Source organism: Oncorhynchus keta, unplaced genomic scaffold (assembly GCF_023373465.1).
Source record: "Oncorhynchus keta strain PuntledgeMale-10-30-2019 unplaced genomic scaffold, Oket_V2 Un_contig_5484_pilon_pilon, whole genome shotgun sequence".
NCBI classification, from domain to species: domain Eukaryota; kingdom Metazoa; phylum Chordata; class Actinopteri; order Salmoniformes; family Salmonidae; genus Oncorhynchus; species Oncorhynchus keta.
The window spans coordinates 77,353-102,741 of record NW_026288316.1 but is presented as its reverse complement, the minus strand read 5'-3'; the positions used below and the strand labels follow the sequence as shown (position 1 = coordinate 102,741).

Here is a 25,389-nt window from a genome sequence, read left to right as displayed (position 1 = left end):
TAACTAACTGCCTTGCTGCAGGGGGTTAACTAACTGCCTTGCTGCAGGGGGTTGGTTAACTGCCTTGCTGTTGGGGTTAAGCTGCCTTGCTGTTGGGGGTTAACTGCCTTGTTGTTGGGGTTTAACTACCCTGTTGTTGGGGGTTAGCTGCCTTGATGTTGGGGGTTAGCTGCCTTGATGTTGGGGGTTAGCTGCCTTGATGTTGGGGGTTAGCTGCCTTGCTGTTGGGGGTTAACTGCCTTGATGTTGGGGGTTAGCTGCCTTGATGTTGGGGGTTAGCTGCCTTGATGTTGGGGGTTATTTGCCTTGCTGTTGGGGGTTAACTGCCTTGTTGTTGGGGGTTAGCTGCCTTGATGTTGGGGGTTAACTGCCTTGCTGTTGGGGTTTAACTACCCTGTTGTTGGGGGTTAGCTGCCTTGCTGTTGGGGTTTAACTACCCTGTTGTTGGGGGTTAGCTGCCTTGATGTTGGGGGTTAACTGCCTTGATGTTGGGGGTTAACTACACTGTTGTTGGGGGTTAGCTGCCTTGATGTTGGGGGTTAACTGCCTTGATGTTGGGGGTTAACTGCCTTGTTGTTAGGGGTTAACTGGGCAGAACGGCTCGGGGATTACAAACAGCAACCTTTCAGTCACTGGCCCAACGCCCCTTAACCTCTATGCTACCTGCCACCCCTTGTCTATGGTAAAACAGCATCACAGAAATGAGCTCAAGAAGAATATTTACTTGTATGGAGAGGGTCTGTCCACTACAGAGTCAGGGTCCAGGAGGAAGTGCTTCTGGGTAATGTGCCCCGTGGCCGTATCTATGGTAACCACTGGGAAGCCCATCTGAAGGATCCAGCGGTTCATGATGTCATGCACCGTGTGAGGTAGACTCATCCCTGGAGTGGTGAGGACTGCCTGTCAGAGGATGGAACACATAACAACACCTTAATGAAGGAGAACGGCACCATCTCTAGGGTCGTTCAGAACAGATTTAATGATAGAGAGTACAACGGCACCATCTCTAGGGTCGTTCAGAACAGATTTAATGATAGAGAGTACAACGGCACCATCTCTAGGGTCGTTCAGAACAGATTTAATGATAGAGAGTACAACGGCACCATCTCTAGGGTCGTTCAGAACAGATTTAATGATAGAGAGTACAACGGCACCATCTCTAGGGTCGTTCAGAACAGATTTAATGATAGAGAGTACAACGGCACCATCTCTAGGGTCGTTCAGAACAGATTTAATGATAGAGAGTACAACGGCACCATCTCTAGGGTCGTTCAGAACAGATTTAATGATAGAGAGTACAACGGCACCATCTCTAGGGTCGTTCAGAACAGATTTAATGATAGAGAGTACAACGGCACCATCTCTAGGGTCGTTCAGAACAGATTTAATGATAGAGAGTACAACGGCACCATCTCTAGGGTCGTTCAGAACAGATTTAATGATAGAGAGTACAACGGCACCATCTCTAGGGTCGTTCAGAACAGATTTAATGATAGAGAGTACAACGGCACCATCTCTAGGGTCGTTCAGAACAGATTTAATGATAGAGAGTACAACGGCACCATCTCTAGGGTCGTTCAGAACAGATTTAATGATAGAGAGTACAACGGCACCATCTCTAGGGTCGTTCAGAACAGATTTAATGATAGAGAGTACAACGGCACCATCTCTAGGGTCGTTCAGAACAGATTTAATGATAGAAAGTACAACAGCACCATCTCTAGGGTCGTTTAATGAACAGATTTAATGATAGAGAGTACAACGGCACCATCTCTAGGGTCGTTCAGAACAGATTTAATGATAGAGAGTACAACAGCACCATCTCTAGGGTCGTTCAGAACAGATTTAATGATAGAGAGTACAACGGCACCATCTCTAGGGTCGTTCAGAACAGATTTAATGATAGAGAGTACAACGGCACCATCTCTAGGGTCGTTCAGAACAGATTTAATGATAGAGAGTACAACGGCACCATCTCTAGGGTCGTTCAGAACAGATTTAATGATAGAGAGTACAACGGCACCATCTCTAGGGTCGTTCAGAACAGATTTAATGATAGCGAGTACAACGGCACCATCTCTAGGGTCGTTCAAGACAGATTTAATGATAGAGAGTGCAACGGCACCATCTCTAGGGTCGTTCAGAACAGATTTAATGATAGAGAGTACAACGGCAACATCTCTAGGGTCGTTCAGAACAGATTTAATGATAGAGAGTACAACGGCACCATCTCTAGGGTCGTTCAGAACAGATTTAATGATAGAGAGTACAACGGCACCATCTCTAGGGTCGTTCAGAACAGATTTAATGATAGAGAGTACAACGGCACCATCTCTAGGGTCGTTCAGAACAGATTTAATGATAGAGATTCCAAGGCACCATCTCTAGGGTCGTTCAGAACTGATTTAATGATAGAGAGTACAACGGCACCATCTCTAGGGTCGTTCAGAACAGATTTAATGATAGAGAGTACAACAGCACCATCTCTAGGGTCGTTCAGAACAGATTTAATGATAGAGAGTACAACGGCACCATCTCTAGGGTCGTTCAGAACAGATTTAATGATAGAGAGTACAACAGCACCATCTCTAGGGTCGTTCAGAACAGATTTAATGATAGAGAGTACAACGGCACCATCTCTAGGGTCGTTCAGAACAGATTTAATGATAGAGAGTACAACGGCACCATCTCTAGGGTCGTTCAGAACAGATTTAATGATAGAGAGTACAACGGCACCATCTCTAGGGTCGTTCAGAACAGATTTAATGATAGAGAGTACAACAGCACCATCTCTAGGGTCGTTCAGAACAGATTTAATGATAGAGAGTACAACAGCACCATCTCTAGGGTCGTTCAAGACAGATTTAATGATAGAGAGTACAACGGCACCATCTCTAGGGTCGTTCAGAACAGATTTAATGATAGAGAGTACAACGGCACCATCTCTAGGGTCGTTCAAGACAGATTTAATGATAGAGAGTACAACGGCACCATCTCTAGGGTCGTTCAGAACAGATTTAATGATAGAGAGTACAACGGCACCATCTCTAGGGTCGTTCAGAACAGATTTAATGATAGAGAGTAAAACGGCACCATCTCTAGGGTCGTTCAGAACAGATTTAATGATAGAGAGTACAACGGCACCATCTCTAGGGTCGTTCAGAACAGATTTAATGATAGAGAGTACAACGGCACCATCTCTAGGGTCGTTCAGAACAGATTTAATGATAGAGAGTACAACGGCACCATCTCTAGGGTCGTTCAGAACAGATTTAATGATAGAGAGTACAACGGCACCATCTCTAGGGTCGTTCAGAACAGATTTAATGATAGAGAGTACAACGGCACCATCTCTAGGGTCGTTCAGAACAGATTTAATGATAGAGAGTACAACGGCACCATCTCTAGGGTCGTTCAGAACAGATTTAATGATAGAGAGTACAACGGCACCATCTCTAGGGTCGTTCAGAACAGATTTAATGATAGAGAGTACAACGGCACCATCTCTAGGGTCGTTCAGAACAGATTTAATGATAGAGAGTACAACGGCACCATCTCTAGGGTCGTTCAGAACAGATTTAATGATAGAGAGTACAACGGCACCATCTCTAGGGTCGTTCAAGACAGATTTAATGATAGAGAGTACAACGGCACCATCTCTAGGGTCGTTCAAGACAGATTTAATGATAGAGAGTACAACGGCACCATCTCTAGGGTCGTTCAGAACAGATTTAATGATAGAGAGTACAACGGCACCATCTCTAGGGTCGTTCAGAACAGATTTAATGATAGAGAGTACAACGGCACCATCTCTAGGGTCGTTCAGAACAGATTTAATGATAGAGAGTACAACGGCACCATCTCTAGGGTCGTTCAAAACAGATTTAATGATAGAGAGTACAACGGCACCATCTCTAAGGTCGTTCAGAACAGATTTAATGATAGAGAGTACAACGGCACCATCTCTAGGGTCGTTCAGAACAGATTTAATGATAGAGAGTACAACGGCACCATCTCTAGGGTCGTTCAGAACAGATTTAATGATAGAGAGTACAACGGCACCATCTCTAGGGTCGTTCAGAACAGATTTAATGATAGAGAGTACAACGGCACCATCTCTAGGGTCGTTCAGAACAGATTTAATGATAGAGAGTACAACGGCACCATCTCTAGGGTCGTTCAGAACAGATTTAATGATAGAGATTCCAAGGCACCATCTCTAGGGTCGTTCAGAACAGATTTAATGATAGAGAGTACAACGGCACCATCTCTAGGGTCGTTCAGAACAGATTTAATGATAGAGAGTACAACGGCACCATCTCTAGGGTCGTTCAGAACAGATTTAATGATAGAGATTCCAAGGCACCATCTCTAGGGTCGTTCAGAACAGATTTAATGATAGAGAGTACAACAGCACCATCTCTAGGGTCGTTCAGAACAGATTTAATGATAGAGAGTACAACGGCACCATCTCTAGGGTCGTTCAGAACAGATTTAATGATAGAGAGTACAACGACACCATCTCTAGGGTCGTTCAGAACAGATTTAATGATAGCGAGTACAACGGCACCATCTCTAGGGTCGTTCAAGACAGATTTAATGATAGACAGTGCAACAGCACAATCTCTAGGGTCGTTCAGAACAGATTTAATGATAGAGAGTACAACGGCACCATCTCTAGGGTCGTTCAGAACAGATTTAATGATAGAGAGTACAACGGCACCATCTCTAGGGTCGTTCAGAACAGATTTAATGATAGAGAGTACAACGGCACCATCTCTAGGGTCGTTCAGAACAGATTTAATGATAGAGAGTACAACGGCACCATCTCTAGGGTCGTTCAGAACAGATTTAATGATAGAGATTCCAAGGCACCATCTCTAGGGTCGTTCAGAACAGATTTAATGATAGAGAGTACAACGGCACCATCTCTAGGGTCGTTCAGAACAGATTTAATGATAGAGAGTACAACAGCACCATCTCTAGGGTCGTTCAGAACAGATTTAATGATAGAGAGTACAACGGCACCATCTCTAGGGTCGTTCAGAACAGATTTAATGATAGAGAGTACAACGGCACCATCTCTAGGGTCGTTCAGAACAGATTTAATGATAGAGAGTACAACGGCACCATCTCTAGGGTCGTTCAGAACAGATTTAATGATAGAGAGTACAACAGCACCATCTCTAGGGTCGTTCAGAACAGATTTAATGATAGAGAGTACAACAGCACCATCTCTAGGGTCGTTCAAGACAGATTTAATGATAGAGAGTACAACGGCACCATCTCTAGGGTCGTTCAGAACAGATTTAATGATAGAAAGTACAACGGCACCATCTCTAGGGTCGTTCAGAACAGATTTAATGATAGAGAGTACAACGGCACCATCTCTAGGGTCGTTCAGAACAGATTTAATGATAGAGAGTACAACGGCACCATCTCTAGGGTCGTTCAGAACAGATTTAATGATAGAGAGTACAACGGCACCATCTCTAGGGTCGTTCAGAACAGATTTAATGATAGAGAGTACAACGGCACCATCTCTAGGGTCGTTCAGAACAGATTTAATGATAGAGAGTACAACGGCACCATCTCTAGGGTCGTTCAGAACAGATTTAATGATAGAGAGTACAACGGCAACATCTCTAGGGTCGTTCAGAACAGATTTAATGATAGAGAGTACAACGGCACCATCTCTAGGGTCGTTCAGAACAGATTTAATGATAGAGAGTACAACGGCACCATCTCTAGGGTCGTTCAGAACAGATTTAATGATAGAGAGTACAACGGCACCATCTCTAGGGTCGTTCAGAACAGATTTAATGATAGAGAGTACAACGGCACCATCTCTAGGGTCGTTCAGAACAGATTTAATGATAGAGATTCCAAGGCACCATCTCTAGGGTCGTTCAGAACTGATTTAATGATAGAGAGTACAACGGCACCATCTCTAGGGTCGTTCAGAACAGATTTAATGATAGAGAGTGCAACAGCACCATCTCTAGGGTCGTTCAGAACAGATTTAATGATAGAGAGTACAACGGCACCATCTCTAGGGTCGTTCAGAACAGATTTAATGATAGAGAGTACAACAGCACCATCTCTAGGGTCGTTCAGAACAGATTTAATGATAGAGAGTACAACGGCACCATCTCTAGGGTCGTTCAGAACAGATTTAATGATAGAGAGTACAACGGCACCATCTCTAGGGTCGTTCAGAACAGATTTAATGATAGAGAGTACAACGGCACCATCTCTAGGGTCGTTCAGAACAGATTTAATGATAGAGAGTACAACGGCAATGATAGAGAGTACCATCTCTAGGGTCGTTCAGAACAGATTTAATGATAGAGAGTACAACGGCACCATCTCTAGGGTCGTTCAGAACAGATTTAATGATAGAGAGTACAACGGCACCATCTCTAGGGTCGTTCAGAACAGATTTAATGATAGAGAGTACAACGGCACCATCTCTAGGGTCGTTCAGAACAGATTTAATGATAGAGAGTACAACGGCACCATCTCTAGGGTCGTTCAGAACAGATTTAATGATAGAGAGTACAACGGCACCATCTCTAGGGTCGTTCAGAACAGATTTAATGATAGAGAGTACAACGGCACCATCTCTAGGGTCGTTCAGAACAGATTTAATGATAGAGAGTACAACGGCACCATCTCTAGGGTCGTTCAGAACAGATTTAATGATAGAGAGTACAACGGCACCATCTCTAGGGTCGTTCAGAGACAGATTTAATGATAGAGAGTACAACGGCACCATCTCTAGGGTCGTTCAAGACAGATTTAATGATAGAGAGTACAACGGCACCATCTCTAGGGTCGTTCAAGACAGATTTAATGATAGAGAGTACAACGGCACCATCTCTAGGGTCGTTCAGAACAGATTTAATGATAGAGAGTACAACGGCACCATCTCTAGGGTCGTTCAAGACAGATTTAATGATAGAGAGTACAACGGCACCATCTCTAGGGTCGTTCAGAACAGATTTAATGATAGAGAGTACAACGGCACCATCTCTAGGGTCGTTCAAGACAGATTTAATGATAGAGAGTACAACGGCACCATCTCTAGGGTCGTTCAAGACAGATTTAATGATAGAGAGTACAACGGCACCATCTCTAGGGTCGTTCAGAACAGATTTAATGATAGAGAGTACAACGGCACCATCTCTAGGGTCGTTCAGAACAGATTTAATGATAGAGAGTACAACAGCACCATCTCTAGGGTCGTTCAGAACAGATTTAATGATAGAGAGTACAACAGCACCATCTCTAGGGTCGTTCAAGACAGATTTAATGATAGAGAGTACAACGGCACCATCTCTAGGGTCGTTCAGAACAGATTTAATGATAGAAAGTACAACGGCACCATCTCTAGGGTCGTTCAGAACAGATTTAATGATAGAGAGTACAACGGCACCATCTCTAGGGTCGTTCAGAACAGATTTAATGATAGAGAGTACAACGGCACCATCTCTAGGGTCGTTCAGAACAGATTTAATGATAGAGAGTACAACGGCACCATCTCTAGGGTCGTTCAGAACAGATTTAATGATAGAGAGTACAACGGCACCATCTCTAGGGTCGTTCAGAACAGATTTAATGATAGAGAGTACAACGGCACCATCTCTAGGGTCGTTCAGAACAGATTTAATGATAGAGAGTACAACGGCAACATCTCTAGGGTCGTTCAGAACAGATTTAATGATAGAGAGTACAACGGCACCATCTCTAGGGTCGTTCAGAACAGATTTAATGATAGAGAGTACAATGGCACCATCTCTAGGGTCGTCCAGAACAGATTTAATGATAGAGAGTACAACGGCACCATCTCTAGTGTCGTTCAAGACAGATTTAATGATAGAGAGTACAACGGCACCATCTCTAGGGTCGTTCAGAACAGATTTAATGATAGAGAGTACAACGGCACCATCTCTAGGGTCGTTCAGAACAGATTTAATGATAGAGAGTACAACGGCACCATCTCTAGGGTCGTTCAAAACAGATTTAATGATAGAGAGTACAACGGCACCATCTCTAGGGTCGTTCAGAACAGATTTAATGATAGAGAGTACAACGGCACCATCTCTAGGGTCGTTCAAGACAGATTTAATGATAGAGAGTACAACGGCACCATCTCTAGGGTCGTTCAGAACAGATTGAATGATAGAGAGTACAACGGCACCATCTCTAGGGTCGTTCAAGACAGATTTAATGATAGAGAGTACAACGGCACCATCTCTAGGGTCGTTCAAGACAGATTTAATGATAGAGAGTACAACGGCACCATCTCTAGGGTCGTTCAAGACAGATTTAATGATAGAGAGTACAACGGCACCATCTCTAGGGTCGTTCAGAACAGATTTAATGATAGAGAGTACAACAGCACCATCTCTAGGGTCGTTCAGAACAGATTTAATGATAGAGAGTACAACGGCACCATCTCTAGGGTCGTTCAGAACAGATTTAATGATAGAGAGTACAACGGCACCATCTCTAGGGTCGTTCAGAACAGATTTAATGATAGAGAGTACAACGGCACCATCTCTAGGGTCGTTCAAGACAGATTTAATGAAGGAGAGTACAACGGCACCATCTCTAGGGTCGTTCAGAACAGATTTAATGATAGAGAGTACAACGGCACCATCTCTAGGGTCGTTCAGAACAGATTTAATGATAGAGAGTACAACGGCACCATCTCTAGGGTCGTTCAAGACAGATTTAATGATAGGAGAGTACAACGGCACCATCTCTAGGGTCGTTCAGAACAGATTTAATGATAGAGAGTACAACGGCACCATCTCTAGGGTCGTTCAAGACAGATTTAATGAAGGAGAGTACAACGGCACCATCTCTAGGGTCGTTCAGAACAGATTTAATGATAGAGAGTACAACGGCACCATCTCTAGGGTCGTTCAGAACAGATTTAATGATAGAGAGTACAACGGCACCATCTCTAGGGTCGTTCAAGACAGATTTAATGAAGGAGAGTACAACGGCACCATCTCTAGGGTCGTTCAGAACAGATTTAATGATAGAGAGTACAACGGCACCATCTCTAGGGTCGTTCAGAACAGATTTAATGATAGAGAGTACAACGGCACCATCTCTAGGGTCGTTCAAGACAGATTTAATGAAGGAGAGTACAACGGCACCATCTCTAGGGTCGTTCAGAACAGATTTAATGATAGAGAGTACAACGGCACCATCTCTAGGGTCGTTCAAGACAGATTTAATGAAGGAGAGTACAACGGCACCATCTCTAGGGTCGTTCAGAACAGATTTAATGATAGAGAGTACAACGGCACCATCTCTAGGGTCGTTCAGAACAGATTTAATGATAGAGAGTACAACGGCACCATCTCTAGGGTCGTTCAAGACAGATTTAATGAAGGAGAGTACAACGGCACCATCTCTAGGGTCGTTCAGAACAGATTTAATGATAGAGAGTACAACGGCACCATCTCTAGGGTCGTTCAGAACAGATTTAATGATAGAGAGTACAACGGCACCATCTCTAGGGTCGTTCAAGACAGATTTAATGAAGGAGAGTACAACGGCACCATCTCTAGGGTCGTTCAAGACAGATTTAATGATAGAGAGTACAACGGCACAATCTCTAGGGTCGTTCAGAACATATTTAATGATAGAGAGTACAACGGCACCATCTCTAGGGTCGTTCAGAACAGATTTAATGATAGAGAGTACAACGGCACCATCTCTAGGGTCGTTCAGAACAGATTTAATGATAGAGAGTACAACGGCACCATCTCTAGGGTCGTTCAGAACAGATTTAATGATAGAGAGTACAACGGCACCATCTCTAGGGTCGTTCAGAACAGATTTAATGATAGAGAGTACAACGGCACCATCTCTAGGGTCGTTCAGAACAGATTTAATGATAGAGAGTACAACGGCACCATCTCTAGGGTCGTACAGAACAGATTTAATGATAGAGAGTACAACGGCACCATCTCTAGGGTCGTTCAAGACAGATTTCAACCACAGGGGGTTTTCCACACACAATACCCAATTATATTTAATACTCATTTTAGTAGAAAGCTAATTGTAGATTGAAAATGAGATAATAGAGAGACGGATCATAGAGATAGTATACAGATCATAGAGATAGTATAGAGATCATAGAGATAGTAGACAGATCATAGAGAGAGTATACAGATCATAGAGATAGTAGACAGATCATAGAGAGAGTATACAGATCATAGAGATAGTATACAGATCATAGAGATAGTATACAGATCATAGAGAGAGTAGACAGATCATAGAGAGAGTAGACAGATCATAGAGATAGTATACAGATCATAGAGAGAGTATACAGATCATAGAGATAGTAGACAGATCATAGAGAGAGTATACAGATCATAGAGATAGTAGACAGATCATAGAGAGAGTAGACAGATCATAGAGAGAGTAGACAGATCATAGAGATAGTATACAGATCATAGAGAGAGTATACAGATCATAGAGATAGTATAGAGATCATAGAGATAGTAGACAGATCATAGAGAGAGTATAGAGGTCTATTTATCATACTGTATAAATGGTAGAATAGGACTTACTTTCTGAAGATGATCCCAGAGATCCGAATACACTGTGTTGTTGAAGGCAAACTCATTCAGGTATGACTGAGAGAGAGAGGAGAGAGAGAGGGGTGAGAGGGGTAAAGAGGCAGAGGGAGGGAAAGAGAGAGGTGGGAGAGAGATAGGCAGGGAGAGAGAGAGAGGGGAGAGAGAGAGGGGTGAGAGGGGTAAAGAGGCAGAGGGAGGGAAAGAGAGAGGTGGGAGAGAGATAGGCAGGGGGAGAGAGAGAGAGAGAGAGGAGAGAGAGAGGAGAGAGAGAGGAGAGAGAGAGAGAGGTGGGAGAGAGAGAGGCAGGGAGAGAGAGAGAGAGAGAGAGAGAGAGAGAGGAGAGAGAGAGGGGGAGAGGGGGAGAGGGGGAAAGAGGCAGCGGGAGGGACAGAGAGAGGTGGGAGAGAGAGAGGCAGGGGGAGAGAGAGAGAGAGGAGAGAGAGAGAGGCAGGGGGAGAGAGAGAGAGAGGAGAGAGAGAGGAGAGAGAGAGGTGGGAGAGAGAGCGGCAGGGAGAGAGAGAGGCAGGGGGAGAGAGAGAGAGAGAGAGAGGAGAGGGGGAAAGAGGTAGCGGGAGGGAAAGAGAGAGCTGGGAGAGAGAGAGAGAGAGAGAGGAGAGAGAGAGGCAGGGGGAGAGAGAGGAGAGAGAGAGGGGGGAGAGAGAGAGGGGGGAGAGGTGGAAAGAGGCAGAGGGAGAGAGAGAGGCAGGGGAGAGAGATAGAGGAGAGAGAGAGGCAGGGAGAGAGAGAGGCAGGGGGAGAGAGCGGCAGGGGGAGAGAGGTAGGGAGAGAGAGAGGCAGGGAGAGAGAGAGAGGAGAGAGAGAGGCAGGGGAGAGAGAGAGAGAGAGGAGAGAGAGAGGGGAGAGAGGCAGGGAGAGAGAGGCAGGGGGAGAGAGAGAGGAGAGAGAGAGGCAGGGAGAGAGAGAGGTGGGAGAGAGAGAGGCAGGGAGAGAGAGAGGCATGGGGAGAGAGGCAGGGAGAGAGAGAGGCAGGGAGAGGCAGGGAGCGAGAGGCAGGGGGAGAGAGAGAGAGAGTGAGAGAGGGGGGAGAGAGGCAGGGAGAGAGAGAGGCAGGGGAGAGAGAGAGGGAGAGAGAGAGGCAGGGAGAGAGAGAGGGAGAGAGAGAGGCAGGGAGAGAGAGAGGTGGGAGAGAGAGAGGCAGGGAGAGAGAGAGGTGGGAGAGAGAGAGACAGGGAGAGAGAGAGGTGGGAGAGAGAGAGGCAGGGAGAGAGAGAGGAGAGAGAGGCAGGGAGAGAGAGAGGTGGGAGAGAGAGAGGCAGGGAGAGAGAGAGGCAGGGGGAGAGAGAGGCAGGGAGAGAGAGAGGCAGGGGGAGAGAGAGGCAGGGAGAGAGAGAACCAGGAAGAGAGAGGCAGGGAGAGAGAGAGGTGGGAGAGAGAGAGGCAGGGGGAGAGAGAGAGGAGAGAGAGAGGCAGGGGGAGAGAGAGAGGAGAGAGAGAAGCAGGGAGAGAGAGAGGTGGGAGAGAGAGAGGCAGGGGGAGAGAGAGGCAGGGAGAGAGAGAGGCAGGGGGAGAGAGAGGCAGGGAGAGAGAGAGAGAGAGAGCCAGGGAGAGAGAGGCAGGGAGAGAGTGAGAGTGAGCGAGAGAGAGAAGTGGTGGAAGTGTCATGATGTCGGTTGATATTAACCAGTCCTCTATACTTACAGTTAGTCCTCTGGTTAATATACTCACAGTGAGTCCTCTGGTTAATATACTCACAGTGAGTCCTCTGGTTAATATACTGTAACTATACTCACAGTGAGTCCTCTGGTTAATATACTGTAACTATACTCACAGTGAGTCCTCTGGTTAATATACTGTAACTATACTCACAGTGAGTCCTCTGGTTAATATACTGTAACTATACTCACAGTGAGTCCTCTGGTTAATATACTCACAGTGAGTCCTCTGGTTAATATACTGTAACTATACTCACAGTGAGTCCTCTGGTTAATACACTGTAACAATACTCACAGTGAGTCCTCTGGTTAATATACTCACAGTGAGTCCTCTGGTTAATATACTGTAACGATACTCACAGTGAGTCCTCTGGTTAATATACTGTAACTATACTCACAGTGAGTCCTCTGGTTAATATACTGTAACTATACTCACAGTGAGTCCTCTGGTTAATATACTGTAACTACACTCACAGTGAGTCCTCTGGTTAATATACTGTAACTATACTCACAGTGAGTCCTCTGGTTAATATACTGTAACTACACTCACAGTGAGTCCTCTGGTTAATATACTGTAAGTACACTCACAGTTAGTCCTCTGGTTAATATACTCACAGTGAGTCCTCTGGTTAATATACTGTAACTATACTCACAGTGAGTCCTCTGGTTAATACACTAACTATACTCACAGTGAGTCCTCTGGTTAATACACTAACTATACTCACAGTGAGTCCTCTGGTTAATATACTGTAACTATACTCACAGTGAGTCCTCTGGTTAATATACTGCAACTATACTCACACTAAGTCCTCTGGCGAAGACCGGCTCTGTCAGGAACTCAGAAAGCATCCTCAGAACTGCAGCACCCTGGGTGGAAGAGATCATTGGATTTGAGAAAGAGAAAAACAGTCACATTGGAGTTTAAGTTTTTTTTCCAGTCAGATCAACAAATATTCTGGGACCTCTTCACTTGAGAGTAGATGTAACCATGGAGCTCCCTACTACACCAGAGAGAGAAGATGTAACCATGGAGCTCCCTACTACACCAGAGAGAGAAGATGTAACCATGGAGCTCCCTACTACACCAGAGAGAGAAGATGTAACCATGGAGCTCCCTACTACACCAGAGAGAGAAGATGTAACCATGGAGCTCCCTACTACACCAGAGAGAGAAGGTGTAACCATGGAGCTCCCTACTACACCAGAGAGAGAAGATGTAACCATGGATCTCCCTACTACACCAGAGAGAGAAGGTGTAACCATGGAGCTCTCTACTACACCAGAGAGAGAAGGTGTAACCATGGAGCTCTCTACTACACCAGAGAGAGAAGGTGTAACCATGGATCTCCCTACTACACTAGAGAGAAGGTGTAACCATGGATCTCCCTACTACACCAGAGAGAGAAGGTGTAACCATGGATCTCTCTACTACACTAGAGAGAAGGTGTAACCATGTATCTCCCTACTACACCAGAGAGAGAAGGTGTAACCATGTATCTCTCTACTACACCAGAGAGAGAAGGTGTAACCATGTATCTCTCTACTACACCAGAGAGAGAAGGTGTAACCATGGATCTCCCTACTACACCAGAGAGAGAAGGTGTAACCATGGAGCTCCCTACTACACCAGAGAGAGAAGGTGTAACCATGGATCTCCCTACTACACTAGAGAGAAGGTGTAACCATGGATCTCCCTACTACACCAGAGAGAGAAGGTGTAACCATGGATCTCTCTACTACACCAGAGAGAGAAGGTGTAACCATGGAGCTCCCTACTACACCAGAGAGAGAAGGTGTAACCATGGATCTCCCTACTACACCAGAGAGAGAAGGTGTAACCATGGATCTCCCTACTACACTAGAGAGAAGGTGTAACCATGGATCTCTCTACTACACCAGAGAGAGAAGGTGTAACCATGGAGCTCCCTACTACCCCAGAGAGAGAAGGTGTAACCATGGATCTCCCTACTACACCAGAGAGAGAAGGTGTAACCATGGAGCTCCCTACTACACCAGAGAGAGAAGGTGTAACCATGTATCTCCATATTACACCAGAGAGAGAAGGTGTAACCATGGAGCTCCCTACTACACCAGAGAGAGAAGGTGTAACCATGGATCTCCCTACTACACCAGAGAGAGAAGGTGTAACCATGGAGCTCCCTACTACACCAGAGAGAGAAGGTGTAACCATGGATCTCCCTACTACACCAGAGAGAGAAGGTGTAACCATGGATCTCCCTACTACACTAGAGAGAGAAGGTGTAACCATGTATCTCTCTACTACACCAGAGAGAGAAGGTGTAACCATGGATCTCCCTACTACACTAGAGAGAAGGTGTAACCATGGATCTCCCTACTACACCAGAGAGAGAAGGTGTAACCATGGATCTCCCTACTACACCAGAGAGAGAAGGTGTAACCATGGAGCTCCCTACTACACCAGAGAGAGAAGGTGTAACCATGGATCTCCCTACTACACTAGAGAGAAGGTGTAACCATGGAGCTCCCTACTACACTAGAGAGAAGGTGTAACCATGGAGCTCCCTACTACACCAGAGAGAGAAGGTGTAACCATGGAGCTCCCTACTACACCAGAGAGAGAAGGTGTAACCATGGATCTCCCTACTACACCAGAGAGAGAAGGTGTAACCATGGATCTCCCTACTACACTAGAGAGAAGGTGTAACCATGGAGCTCCCTACTACACTAGAGAGAAGGTGTAACCATGGAGCTCCCTACTACACCAGAGAGAGAAGGTGTAACCATGGAGCTCCCTACTACACCAGAGAGAGAAGGTGTAACCATGGATCTCCCTACTACACCAGAGAGAGAAGGTGTAACCATGGATCTCCCTACTACACCAGAGAGAGAAGGTGTAACCATGGAGCTCCCTACTACACTAGAGAGAAGGTGTAACCATGGATCTCCCTACTACACTAGAGAGAAGGTGTAACCATGGATCTCCCTACTACACAAGAGAGAGAAGGTGTAACCATGGATCTCTCTACTACACTAGAGAGAAGGTGTAACCATGTATCTCCCTACTACACCAGAGAGAGAAGGTGTAACCATGTATCTCTCTACTACACCAGAGAGAGAAGGTGTAACCATGTATCTCTCTACTACACCAGAGAGAGAAGGTGTAACCATGGATCTCCCTACTACACCAGAGAGAGAAGGTGTAACCATGGATCTCTCTACTACACCAGAGAGAGAAGGTGTAACCATGGATCTCCCTACTACACCAGAGAGAGAAGGTGTAACCATGGAGCTCCCTACTACACCAGAGAGAGAAGGTGTAACCATGGATCTCCCTACTACACCAGAGAGAGAAGGTGTAACCATGGATCTCCCTACTACACCAGAGAGAGAAGGTGTAACCATGGATCTCTCTACTACACCAGAGAGAGAAGGTGTAACCATGGATCTCCCTACTACACCAGAGAGAGAAGGTGTAACCATGGAGCTCTCTACTACACCAGAGAGAGAAGGTGTAACCATGGATCTCCCTACTACACTAGAGAGAAGGTGTAACCATGGATCTCCCTACTACACCAGAGAGAGAAGGTGTAACCATGGATCTCTCTACTACACCAGAGAGAGAAGGTGTAACCATGGAGCTCCCTACTACACCAGAGAGAGAAGGTGTAACCATGTATCTCCCTACTACACTAGAGAGAGAAGGTGTAACCATGGAGCTCCCTACTACACTAGAGAGAAGGTGTAACCATGTATCTCCCTACTACACCAGAGAGAGAAGGTGTAACCATGGAGCTCCCTACTACCCCAGAGAGAGAAGGTGTAACCATGGATCTCCCTACTACACCAGAGAGAGAAGGTGTAACCATGGAGCTCCCTACTACACCAGAGAGAGAAGGTGTAACCATGTATCTCCATATTACACCAGAGAGAGAAGGTGTAACCATGGAGCTCCCTACTACACCAGAGAGAGAAGGTGTAACCATGGATCTCCCTACTACACCAGAGAGAGAAGGTGTAACCATGGAGCTCCCTACTACACCAGAGAGAGAAGGTGTAACCATGGATCTCCCTACTACACCAGAGAGAGAAGGTGTAACCATGGAGCTCTCTACTACACCAGAGAGAAGGTGTAACCATGGATCTCCCTACTACACCAGAGAGAGAAGGTGTAACCATGGATCTCCCTACTACACTAGAGAGAAGGTGTAACCATGGAGCTCCCTACTACACTAGAGAGAAGGTGTAACCATGGAGCTCCCTACTACACCAGAGAGAGAAGGTGTAACCATGGAGCTCCCTACTACACCAGAGAGAGAAGGTGTAACCATGGATCTCCCTACTACACCAGAGAGAGAAGGTGTAACCATGGATCTCCCTACTACACCAGAGAGAGAAGGTGTAACCATGGAGCTCCCTACTACACTAGAGAGAAGGTGTAACCATGGATCTCCCTACTACACTAGAGAGAAGGTGTAACCATGGATCTCCCTACTACACCAGAGAGAGAAGGTGTAACCATGGAGCTCCCTACTACACCAGAGAGAGAAGGTGTAACCATGGAGCTCCCTACTACACCAGAGAGAGAAGGTGTAACCATGGAGCTCCCTACTACACTAGAGAGAAGGTGTAACCATGGATCTCCCTACTGGAGAAGGTGTAACCATGGAGCTCCTACTACACTAGAGAGAAGGTGTAACCATGGAGCTCTCTACTACACCAGAGAGAGAAGGTGTAACCATGGATCTCCCTACTACACCAGAGAGAGAAGGTGTAACCATGGATCTCCCTACTACACCAGAGAGAGAAGGTGTAACCATGGAGCTCCCTACTACACTAGAGAGAAGGTGTAACCATGGATCTCCCTACTACACTAGAGAGAAGGTGTAACCATGGATCTCCCTACTACACCAGAGAGAGAAGGTGTAACCATGGATCTCTCTACTACACTAGAGAGAAGGTGTAACCATGTATCTCCCTACTACACCAGAGAGAGAAGGTGTAACCATGTATCTCTCTACTACACCAGAGAGAGAAGGTGTAACCATGTATCTCTCTACTACACCAGAGAGAGAAGGTGTAACCATGGATCTCCCTACTACACCAGAGAGAGAAGGTGTAACCATGGATCTCTCTACTACACCAGAGAGAGAAGGTGTAACCATGGACCTCCCTACTACACCAGAGAGAGAAGGTGTAACCATGGAGCTCCCTACTACACCAGAGAGAGAAGGTGTAACCATGGATCTCCCTACTACACCAGAGAGAGAAGGTGTAACCATGGATCTCCCTACTACACCAGAGAGAGAAGGTGTAACCATGGATCTCTCTACTACACCAGAGAGAGAAGGTGTAACCATGGAGCTCCCTACTACACCAGAGAGAGAAGGTGTAACCATGTATCTCCCTACTACACTAGAGAGAGAAGGTGTAACCATGGAGCTCCCTACTACACTAGAGAGAAGGTGTAACCATGTATCTCCCTACTACACCAGAGAGAGAAGGTGTAACCATGGAGCTCCCTACTACCCCAGAGAGAGAAGGTGTAACCATGGATCTCCCTACTACACCAGAGAGAGAAGGTGTAACCATGGAGCTCCCTACTACACCAGAGAGAGAAGGTGTAACCATGTATCTCCATATTACACCAGAGAGAGAAGGTGTAACCATGGAGCTCCCTACTACACCAGAGAGAGAAGGTGTAACCATGGATCTCCCTACTACACCAGAGAGAGAAGGTGTAACCATGGATCTCCCTACTACACTAGAGAGAAGGTGTAACCATGGAGCTCCCTACTACACTAGAGAGAAGGTGTAACCATGGAGCTCCCTACTACACCAGAGAGAGAAGGTGTAACCATGGAGCTCCCTACTACACCAGAGAGAGAAGGTGTAACCATGGATCTCCCTACTACACCAGAGAGAGAAGGTGTAACCATGGATCTCCCTACTACACCAGAGAGAGAAGGTGTAACCATGGAGCTCCCTACTACACTAGAGAGAAGGTGTAACCATGGATCTCCCTACTACACTAGAGAGAAGGTGTAACCATGGATCTCCCTACTACACCAGAGAGAGAAGGTGTAACCATGGAGCTCCCTACTACACCAGAGAGAGAAGGTGTAACCATGGAGCTCCCTACTACACCAGAGAGAGAAGGTGTAACCATGGAGCTCCCTACTACACTAGAGAGAAGGTGTAACCATGGATCTCCCTACTACACCAGAGAGAGAAGGTGTAACCATGGATCTCCCTACTACACTAGAGAGAAGGTGTAACCATGGATCTCCCTACTACACCAGAGAGAAGGTGTAACCATGGATCTCCCTACTACACCAGAGAGAGAAGGTGTAACCATGGAGCTCCCTACTACACTAGAGAGAAGGTGTAACCATGGAGCTCCCTACTACACTAGAGAGAAGGTGTAACCATGGAGCTCTCTACTACACCAGAGAGAGAAGGTGTAACCATGGAGCTCTCTACTACACCAGAGAGAGAAGGTGTAACCATGGATCTCCCTACTACACTAGAGAGAAGGTGTAACCATGGAGCTGTAACACACACAAACCAGTTACAGATATTTATTTCGACTTGTATTATGTTCTTTGATTCCAGGCCCACGGGGAAGGTATTTGGGGGGTGGGGGGGTCTGGTCATTGTGGGGGAGGGAGGGGGCGATTGGAGGGAATCTACTGGTTGAATCAAGGGATGGATGGGTTGGAGGGGCACTGATACGTTTCTGGGTGGGATGGGAAGGAGTGGGAGGCATGCTTTCTTTGGGTCTTTAAAAGTTGAGAACCATGGAGAACTTTGCTGTAGGAGATGGTCTAGAACATGGAGAACCATGGAGAACCTTGCTGTAGGAGATGGCCTAAAACATGGAGAACCTTGCTGTGAACCTTGCTGTAGGAGATGGTCTAGAACATGGAGAACCATAGAGAACCTCGCTGTAGGAGATGGTCTAGAACATGGAGAACCACAGAGAACCTTGCTGTAGGAGATGGTCCAGAACATGGAGAACCATAGAGAACCTTGCTGTAGGAGATGGTCTAGAACATGGAGAACAATAGAGAACTTTGCTGTAGGAGATGGTTTAGAACATAGAACCTTGCTGTAGGAGATGGTCTAGAACATAGAGAACCTTGCTGTAGGAGATGGTCTACAACATGGAGAACAATAGAGAACATTGCTGTAGGAGATGGTTTAGAACATAGAACCTTGCTGTAGGAGATGGTCTAGAACATGGAGAACAATAGAGAACATTGCTGTAGGAGATGGTTTAGAACATAGAACCTTGCTGTAGGAGATGGTCTAGAACATAGAGAACCTTGCTGTAGGAGATGGTCTACAACATAGAGAACCTTGCTGTAGGAGATGGTCTACAACATAGAGAACCTTGTTGTAGGAGATTTTCTAGAACATAGAGAACCTTGCTGTAGGAGATGGTCCAGAACATGGAGAACCTTGCTGTAGGAGATGGTCTACAACATAGAGAACCTTGCTGTAGGAGATTTTCTAGAACATAGAGAACCTTGCTGTAGGAGATGGTGTTGAACATCTCACTGATCTCGTCAGGCTGGTTGACTTCCTCCTCTTTCCGGGACAGAGGATGAGATGAGGCCAGGGCGTCCACAGCAAACACCTTGTGGACATCATTCAGGATGGTCTGCTCTTTCTAGGGAGGGAGAGGGAGAGTGATCAGTCTTACTGTACTCTATATGATCAGATTAATCCTTCTGAAAGAGTGATCAGTCTTACTGTACTCTATATGATCAGATTAATCCTCCTGAAAGAGTAATCAGTCTTACTGTACTCTATATGATCAGATTAATCCTCCTGTAAGGGTGATCAGTCTTACTGTACTCTATATGATCAGATTAATCCTCCTGTAAGGGTGATCAGTCTTACTGTACTCTATATGATCAGATTAATCCTCCTGTAAGAGTGATCAGTCTTACTGTACTCTATATGATCAGATTAATCATCCTGAAAGGGTGAACAGTCTTACTGTACTCTATATGATCAGATTAATCCTCCTGAAAGAGTGACCAGTCTTACTGTACTCTATATGATCAGATTAATCCTCCTGAAAGAGTGATCAGTCTTACTGTACTCTATATGATCAGATTAATCCTCCTGTAAGGGTGATCAGTCTTACTGTACTCTATATGATCAGATTAATCCTCCTGAAGAGTGATCAGTCTTACTGTACTCTATATGATCAGATTAATCCTCCTGAAAGAGTGATCAGTCTTACTGTACTCTATATGATCAGATTAATCCTCCTGAAGAGTGATCAGTCTTACTGTACTCTATATGATCAGATTAATCCTCCTGAAAGAGTGATCAGTCTTACTGTACTCTATATGATCAGATTAATCCTCCTGAAAGAGTGATCAGTCTTACTGTACTCTATATGATCAGATTAATCCTCCTGAAGAGTGATCAGTCTTACTGTACTCTATATGGTCAGATTAATCCTCCTGAAAGAGTGATCAGTCTTACTGTACTCTATATGATCAGATTAATCCTCCTGAAGAGTGATCAGTCTTACTGTACTCTATATGATCAGATTAATCCTCCTGAAAGAGTGATCAGTCTTACTGTACTCTATATGATCAGATTAATCCTCCTGAAGAGTGATCAGTCTTACTGTACTCTATATGATCAGATTAATCCTCCTGTAAGGGTGATCAGTCTTACTGTACTCTATATGATCAGATTAATCCTCCTGAAAAAGTTATCAGTCTTACTGTACTCTATATGATCAGATCAATCCTCCTGTGAGGGTGATCAGTCTTACTGTACTCTATATGATCAGATTAATCCTCCTGTGAGGGTGATCAGTCTTACTGTACTCTATATGATCAGATTAATCCTCCTGAAGAGTGATCAGTCTTACTGTACTCTATATGATCAGATTAATCCTCCTGTAAGGGTGATCAGTCTTACTGTACTCTATATGATCAGATTAATCCTCCTGAAAAAGTTATCAGTCTTACTGTACTCTATATGATCAGATCAATCCTCCTGTGAGGGTGATCAGTCTTACTGTACTCTATATGATCAGATTAATCCTCCTGTGAGGGTGATCAGTCTTACTGTACTCTATATGATCAGATTAATCCTCCTGTAAGAGTGATCAGTCTTACTGTACTCTATATGATCAGATTAATCCTCCTGTAAGGGTGATCAGTCTTACTGTACTCTATATGATCAGATTAATCCTCCTGAAAAAGTTATCAGTCTTACTGTACTCTATATGATCAGATCAATCCTCCTGTGAGGGTGATCAGTCTTACTGTACTCTATATGATCAGATTAATCCTCCTGTAAGGGTGATCAGTCTTACTGTACTCTATATGATCAGATTAATCCTCCTGTGAGGGTGATCAGTCTTACTGTACTCTATATGATCAGATTAATCCTCCTGTAAGAGTGATCAGTCTTACTGTACTCTATATGATCAGATTAATCCTCCTGAAAGAGGAGGATCAGTCTTACTGTACTCTATATGATCAGATTAATCCTCCTGTGAGGGTGATCAGTCTTACTGTACTCTATATGATCAGATTAATCCTCCTGTAAGGGTGATCAGTCTTACTGTACTCTATATGATCAGATTAATCCTCCTGTGAGGGTGATCAGTCTTACTGTACTCTATATGATCAGATTAATCCTCCTGTAAGGGTGATCAGTCTTACTGTACTCTATATGATCAGATTAATCCTTCTGAAAGAGTGATCAGTCTTACTGTACTCTATATGATCAGATCAATCCTCCTGAAAGAGTGATCAGTCTTACTGTACTCTATATGATCAGATTAATCCTCCTGTGAGGGTGATCAGTCTTACTGTACTCTATATGATCAGATCAATCCCTCTGAAAGAGTGATCAGTCTTACTGTACTCTATATGATCAGATCAATCCTTCTGAAAGAGTGATCAGTCTTACTGTACTCTATATGATCAGATTAATCCTCCTGTGAGGGTGATCAGTCTTACTGTACTCTATATGATCAGATTAATCCTCCTGTAAGAGTGATCAGTCTTACTGTACTCTATATGATCAGATTAATCCTCCTGTGAGGGTGATCAGTCTTACTGTACTCTATATGATCAGATTAATCCTCCTGTAAGGGTGATCAGTCTTACTGTACTCTATATGATCAGATTAATCCTCCTGTGAGGGTGATCAGTCTTACTGTACTCTATATGATCAGATTAATCCTCCTGTGAGGGTGATCAGTCTTACTGTACTCTATATGATCAGATTAATCCTCCTGTGAGGGTGATCAGTCTTACTGTACTCTATATGATCAGATTAATCCTCCTGTAAGGGTGATCAGTCTTACTGTACTCTATATGATCAGATTAATCCTCCTGTGAGGGTGATCAGTCTTACTGTACTCTATATGATCAGATTAATCCTCCTGTGAGGGTGATCAGTCTTACGATGTTCCACGTGGGTTCAGCGTAGTCAGCTCCTAGGTACTCCACGTAGCTGGCAAAGCCCTCGTTCAGCCACAGGTCATTCCACCATCTCAGAGTCACCAGGTTCCCAAACCACTGTGGACACAGGATCATGTCACACTTCGGGAACAATCACATCCAAAATGGCCGTCTGTTCCCTATGAAGCAGTGCATTACCTTTCGCCAGCTCTGACCAATATTAATAATTAGGTGGGTACTTGTATTGGTCCTATTTAACACATATACAAGTACGTATTAACACAAAGGTATGAATTGAAAATGTGGTTTTCGTATTTCATTATAAATTCACCACATGTTGTATTCGCTGCGTGTGACCAAAACATTTGATACCCCAACTCACCCTGAGACACCCTAGGAGAATGTGATCAAGGCCAAGCTCTGCCATAATCAACAGTGATCCTGGGGCAATTAGGATTAAGTGGCTTGTTTAAGGGCACATCAACACATTTTTCACCTTGTAAACTTGGGGATTTGAACTAGAGACCTTTCGGTTACTGGCCCAACACTCTAACCGCTATGCTACCTGCCGGTTACTAGCCCAACACTCTAACCGCTATGCTACCTGCCAGTTACTAGCCCAACACTCTAACCACTAGGCTACCTGCCGGTTACTAGCCCAACACTCTAACCACTAGGCTACCTGCCGGTTACTAGCCCAACACTCTAACCACTAGGCTACCTGCTGGTTACTAGCCCAACACTCTAACCACTATGCTACCTGCCAGTTACTAGCCCAACACTCTAACCACTAGGCTACCTGCCAGTTACTAGCCCAACACTCTAACCACTAGGCTACCTGCCGGTTACTAGCCCAACACTCTAACCACTAGGCTACCTGCCGGTTACTGGCCCAACACTCTAACCGCTAGGCTACCTGCCAGTTACTAGCCCAACACTCTAACCACTAGGCTACCTGCCGGTTACTAGCCCAACACTCTAACCACTAGGCTACCTGCCGGTTACTAGTCCAACACTCTAACCACTAGGCTACCTGCCGGTTACTAGTCCAACACTCTAACCACTAGGCTACCTGCCGGTTACTAGTCCAACACTCTAACCACTAGGCTACCTGCCGGTTACTAGCCCAACACTCTAACCACTAGGCTACCTGCCGGTTACTAGTCCAACACTCTAACCACTAGGCTACCTGCCGGTTACTAGCCCAACACTCTAACCACTAGGCTACCTGCCGGTTACTAGTCCAACACTCTAACCACTAGGCTACCTGCTGGTTACTAGTCCAACACTCTAACCACTAGGCTACCTGCCGGTTACTAGCCCAACACTCTAACCACTAGGCTACCTGCCGGTTACTAGTCCAACACTCTAACCACTAGGCTACCTGCCGGTTACTAGCCCAACACTCTAACCACTAGGCTACCTGCCGGTTACTAGCCCAACACTCTAACCACTAGGCTACCTGCCGGTTACTAGTCCAACACTCTAACCACTAGGCTACCTGCCGGTTACTAGTCCAACACTCTAACCACTAGGCTACCTGCCGGTTACTAGTCCAACACTCTAACCACTAGGCTACCTGCCGGTTACTAGCCCAACACTCTAACCACTAGGCTACCTGCTGGTTACTAGCCCAACACTCTAACCACTAGGCTACCTGCTGGTTACTAGCCCAACACTCTAACCACTAGGCTACCTGCCGGTTACTAGTCCAACACTCTAACCACTAGGCTACCTGCCGGTTACTAGCCAACACTTTAACCACTAGGCTACCTGCTGGTTACTAGCCCAACACTCTAACCACTAGGCTACCTGCCGGTTACTAGTCCAACACTCTAACCACTAGGCTACCTGCCGGTTACTAGCCCAACACTCTAACCACTAGGCTACCTGCCGGTTACTAGCCCAACACTCTAACCACTAGGCTACCTGCCGGTTACTAGTCCAACACTCTAACCACTAGGCTACCTGCCGGTTACTAGCCCAACACTCTAACCACTAGGCTACCTGCCAGTTACTAGCCCAACACTCTAACCACTAGGCTACCTGCCGGTTACTAGTCCAACACTCTAACCACTAGGCTACCTGCCGGTTACTAGTCCAACGCTCTAACCACTAGGCTACCTGCCGGTTACTAGTCCAACACTCTAACCACTAGGCTACCTGCCGGTTACTAGTCCAACGCTCTAACCACTAGGCTACCTGCCGGTTACTAGTCCAACACTCTAACCACTAGGCTACCTGCCGGTTACTAGCCCAACACTCTAACCGCTAGGCTACCTGCTGGTTACTAGCCCAACACTCTAACCACTAGGCTACCTGCCGGTTACTAGCCCAACACTCTAACCACTAGGCTACCTGCCGGTTACTAGCCCAACACTCTAACCACTAGGCTACCTGCCGGTTACTAGTCCAACACTCTAACCACTAGGCTACCTGCCGGTTACTAGTCCAACACTCTAACCACTAGGCTACCTGCCGGTTACTAGCCAAACACTCTAACCACTAGGGTACCTGCTGGTTACTAGCCCAACGCTCTAACCACTAGGCTACCTGCCAGTTACTAGCCCAACACTCTAACCACTAGGGTACCTGCTGGTTACTAGCCCAACGCTCTAACCACTAGGCTACCTGCCGGTTACTAGCCCAACACTTTAACCACTAGGCTACCTGTCGGTT

The 25,389-nt window shown here is 45.5% G+C and overlaps 1 protein-coding gene and 1 long non-coding RNA gene across 2 annotated transcripts in view; one reads left to right on the top strand and one right to left on the bottom strand.

The window, feature by feature from the left end:
• Window positions 1-724: 724 nt before the first annotated feature.
• Window positions 725-25,389, bottom strand: part of LOC127925364 (aminopeptidase N-like) — a gene marked incomplete at its 3' end in the record, with an annotated part of 95,306 nt that continues 70,641 nt past the window's right edge. The window contains exons 7-11 of the mRNA XM_052510255.1: window positions 22,714-22,827; window positions 19,791-19,934; window positions 13,082-13,147; window positions 10,599-10,664; window positions 725-900 (exon numbers count right to left, since the gene is read on the bottom strand). Coding sequence (XP_052366215.1) covers window positions 725-900; window positions 10,599-10,664; window positions 13,082-13,147; window positions 19,791-19,934; window positions 22,714-22,827 — 566 coding nt within the window. The remainder of the gene's footprint in view (window positions 901-10,598; window positions 10,665-13,081; window positions 13,148-19,790; window positions 19,935-22,713; window positions 22,828-25,389) is intronic.
• On the top strand, window positions 15,756-17,734 carry LOC127925361 (uncharacterized). Its single transcript, XR_008120709.1, has 3 exons — window positions 15,756-15,808; window positions 17,183-17,297; window positions 17,649-17,734. It is a non-coding gene; the product is annotated as an uncharacterized LOC127925361 (long non-coding RNA).